This window comes from Cariama cristata, unplaced genomic scaffold, assembly GCF_000690535.1.
Source record: "Cariama cristata isolate BGI_N322 unplaced genomic scaffold, ASM69053v1 scaffold28579, whole genome shotgun sequence".
Classification (NCBI taxonomy): Eukaryota; Metazoa; Chordata; class Aves; order Cariamiformes; family Cariamidae; genus Cariama; species Cariama cristata.
The window spans coordinates 1,393-5,452 of NW_009637890.1; the positions used below are offsets into that span (position 1 = coordinate 1,393).

The 4,060-nt window shown below is 56.6% G+C and overlaps 1 protein-coding gene across 1 annotated transcript in view; it reads left to right on the forward strand.

Annotated features, from left to right (window-relative positions):
* The window catches only part of NSUN5 (NOP2/Sun domain family, member 5), a gene marked incomplete at its 5' end in the record, with an annotated part of 2,453 nt that extends 1,243 nt beyond the window's left edge, over positions 1 to 1,210 (forward strand). The window contains 4 exons of the mRNA XM_009708525.1: positions 207 to 385; positions 469 to 673; positions 746 to 898; positions 1,114 to 1,210. Of these exons, the coding sequence (XP_009706827.1) occupies positions 207 to 385; positions 469 to 673; positions 746 to 898; positions 1,114 to 1,210 (634 nt within the window). The remainder of the gene's footprint in view (positions 1 to 206; positions 386 to 468; positions 674 to 745; positions 899 to 1,113) is intronic.
* Between the last annotated feature and the right edge of the window lie 2,850 nt (positions 1,211 to 4,060).

Consider the following 4,060-nt stretch of genomic DNA (forward strand, 5'->3'; position numbering starts at 1 on the left):
CATTTCCCCAGCCCCTGACCCTGCTGTCTGGCCGACACTGGCCCTGCTCAGTACTCCTGCCTGGGTGGGGGAGCAGTTCCTGAGCTCTGCCCGCCCAGCAGAGAGCTGATGTCTGGGGCTGCTGGGACAATTTGCTGCCGTCAGCACGGTTCCTAAGGCCAGGCGGGATGTTCATGCTTCTCTTGGGTACCGGTCTCTGCCTTCAGCCAGATCTTTGCCTTTGATGTGGACACCAAGCGCCTGGCCACCATGAACACCATGCTGATGCGGGCTGGGGTCACTGCTTTCCAGCTGGCCCAGCAGGACTTCCTGGCCGTGGATCCTGGAGATCCCAAGTACAGCAAGGTGACCTATATCCTCCTCGACCCGTCCTGCAGTGGCTCAGGTAACGCGCAGGGCTCTGGCCGCCCCACCTAGAGCCGGACTCTGGGTGCCTGGACCCCTGGGCGACGGCTGCTCTCCCCACAGGGATGGTGAACCGGATGCCGAGGGAGGAAGCTGCCCCGAGTGCCGAGCGGCTGCAGGCGTTGGCTGGCTTCCAGCGCAAGGTCTTGAGCCATGCCTTGAGCTTCCCAGCTCTCTGGCGCCTGGTCTACTCCACCTGCTCACTGTACCGGGAAGAGAACGAGGATGTGGTGCACTCTGTGCTGCAGGAGTGGGGCTCGACCTTCAGGTGCATCCGTCTTGGGGGGACACAGTGCAGGGTGCTGCAGGGCTTGGCACTGACCCTTGTCCCACACCACAGGCTGGTGAACGCCTTCCCTTCCTGGCCCTGCCGAGGACTCGCTGCCTTCCCTGGGGCACAGTGCTGCATCCGCGCCTCTCCTGCAGACACACTCACCCACGGCTTCTTTGTGGCTGTCCTGGAGCGGTGCAGGGAAGGAGATGCTGTCCCTAGGTGAGAGGAGGGCCTGGGGGGGCTCTGTCTGCCTCCAGCAGCTTTGCAGGGGCGGGGCGACCATGGCCAGGCTCAGGGCTGCCGGGGCACCCAGGGGCAGGGTGTTGCCTTCCTGGTGTGAGGAGGGAAGGTGGAGGGGTCTGGCTGTAGCGTGCGCAGGAGGAGCCGTGGTACTGTGGTGAGTGGGGCCTCAGGCTGTTTGCTCTTGTCCACAGCTCCCTGCCTGTGGCAGCTGAGGAGAACGCACAGCACAGAGAGGGAACGGAGCCAGGAGCAGCTCCCAAGAAGAGGAAAAAGCAGTGGGTGAAGTAGTGAAATAACATTTTTTAGGACTGCCCAGTGCCTCCACTGCCACTGCTGCCTGAAAAACAGTGGGGCCTCTGAACACAAGTAAAGCTTTGTGCCAGCTCTAGCTGTGGTGGAATTCTGTCACACCCTGTTTCCAGGGAGGGGGAGCCGCTCACCCAGGCCCAGCCCTCGCAGCCAGCCCCTGGCAGAAGGCTTGTCCCCAAAGCCAGACCTGGGCTGCAGCACCCTTGGGAAGTCTGCAAACAGCACCAGCGTTTGGCACAACCACAATTTCTGCAGGCCTGGAGTGTTCCAGCCAAATCAAGGGTTGTGTTTTACCATTCGCCCCCTCCCCCCTAAAATTCCTTCCCCCAGGCTGATGTGGGGTTTCAGAAAAGCCTTTGACTCTAGTGATGAAACAGATGAAAGTTTCTCTTGTTTCACTGTCTTTTCCAGCATGTTTGTGCAGTCTTGCCCTGAAATTGCCACTGCTCATAGTGGGGGAGAAAAAAGTGAAATAATTAATAATAATCATCATAATACTACTCCTGTCCATGCACATGCCTTTGAACAGGGGGAGCAAGGACACACAAGCCCGAGGATGCTGGAAAGCAGCACCCTGTACTGCACCAGCAATGCCTGGCCCTGCTTGGGCCCAGGAATCAAACACAGACAAAGCAGATGTGAACACAGTCTTTTTTATTTTAAACCAGGGACGTAAGCAAGGAAGAAAAATAATTGCACGTTCACACTAAAATCCTCATCAGCCACACCAGGAATGATCCAAGTCTTCCGTTAGAGTTAAAACCCAGCCTCCCTGCAGCCACGTACGGCAGCCCAGGCACAAGGGTCTCTCCCAGCAGGGTCTGTGCGGCAGGGAAGGGACACAGTCTGGCTCCTTGCAGGGATGGGCACTTGGGACCTAAATGGAGCCGCCACTTGGGGGACCAACACTCCCCAGGGTGCCCTCACCTTGTACCCTGCTTGTCCTCATCTCCGTGAGTCTTGCTGGAGCTGGCCCGGTCCAACCCCAGCCCCTGGAGCCACCATCCTGCCCTGTGCCGAGGGCTGGGGAGTGGGCAGAGGGAGGAATCGCCAGTGACCGCTGACTCCTTTTCAGCCACTTTTCCAAACCCCAAGGACACATTTGCCCAGGCTGGTTCCTCCTGCACAGCTCTGCCCTGCTCTAACAGCCTGCTGCACCCATAGGGGCAGGCTACAAACTCCCTGCCAGCACCAGCAGCCCCCCCTCGCTAAGGGACCATGTCCCCTCTGTGCCATACACAGCCCAGTCACCTGCCCTCGTTCCACCTGCTGGGAGAGACACCTTGTTCCTCGCAGACAAGAAAATCACTCATCACCATAACAGGCAAGAGCTCCCGCTCCTCATCCTCAGAGAAAGAATTGGAAGGGGGGGAAAAAAAAAAAAAGGTTTAGTCACATCACATACATCACATTTTAAAATGAAGGAGATGTTGTTACAGGCCGGGAGGAGCACGCAGCGGCAGAGCCTGTGGGATGTAGCTGCCTTTCCCTGGCACAGCTAGTTCCTGCGGGCAGAGGTCGGCTCCTCACCAGGCTGCAACGGCACAGCTAAACACTACCAACAGCGCTGCGGGTCTGGCAACCTCACTGAACCAAGCTTGAAGGAATTCGAAGGCAATTTAGCTTAAATATAAAAATAAATTTTTATTTTGTTAAAAAACGTTTAAATATTTGTTTTTTTGTGGTTTTTTTTTTTTTTCACCCAGAGAAATCCAGGACACTGGAACAAGAATAATGTACCTAAACAGAATACTTAGAGGCCTGTATTGAGGAAATAAACTACTTCATAATCCTTTCTGGGATACCTTTCTTCAGGGTCGGGGACAGCTCTCAAGTGACCCCTGACCCCAGCAGTCTCTTCCTGTAGGAGCTCCCAGGCAGGGGAAGGGCCCTGGCTCCTTGGATGGGAAGAGGGAAGGCAGCACTGTAGCTCTTAGGAGATGGTAAAACCTGAAAGAATGGAGATGAACTAAAAATGAAAAACAATTTGGATTTGGGGAGGTGGGGAGGGAACCCATCTGCTCTGGACTCCTTCTGTTAGTGGCTCCAGAGCACCACGAGGTGCAGAAGGGGCACCAGGAGAGAGGGGAGGGGAGAGACTGCCAGGGTTGGAGCCCCCACATCTAGGGGTCCAGGCCCCGTCCCCCCGAACCCCGGCTGCCTGCCTTTCAGTCATGATGACAAAGGGACAACTCCCCCAGCGCGAGTAGCCACGCAGTGATGCTACTGTCAACACCCAATTAGCTGGGGCGCGTCCCCCGCAAAGGGACAAGCATCCCCTGAAAAAAAAAAAGAAACTCCAAACAGCAAATCCGGCATAACCAACATGCCGCCACGCACACGGTTCAGTTCTTCCTCCAAACTCGATTCAATGAGCGCATCAAAACGGGAGCACGAATAAAGCAAAACAGAGTGGGCTTTACACAATCAGAGTAGGGGGGGAGCCTGCAGCCTGGTGGTGGAGCAGCGAGGGTCCATGGGGTTGCTTGGTGGCCTGGAGAAGGTTGGAGGGACGCCCATAATCCCAACCCCATGCCTCCAGCCAAGGTCCCAGGCTACAGCACATCCTCGACTGGAGGTCTGACGGGAGATGTCACAGCAAGGAGGTGTTGTCACCCAGCTGCAGAAGCTGGGCTGATCACCCATGGCACCAAGATGCCCACACCAGGCTGGCACTAACCCCAGCTTGTGTTCTCGCAGGGACGGCAACGAAGCAGAGCCCTCCGGAGGGAGCATGTTCACCAGGCCATGGGATGAAACAATGGGGAAAGATTTTGGGACCTGGTGAAGACTGCATCCCTCAGCAGCCTGGAACCATAGCTAGCAGGA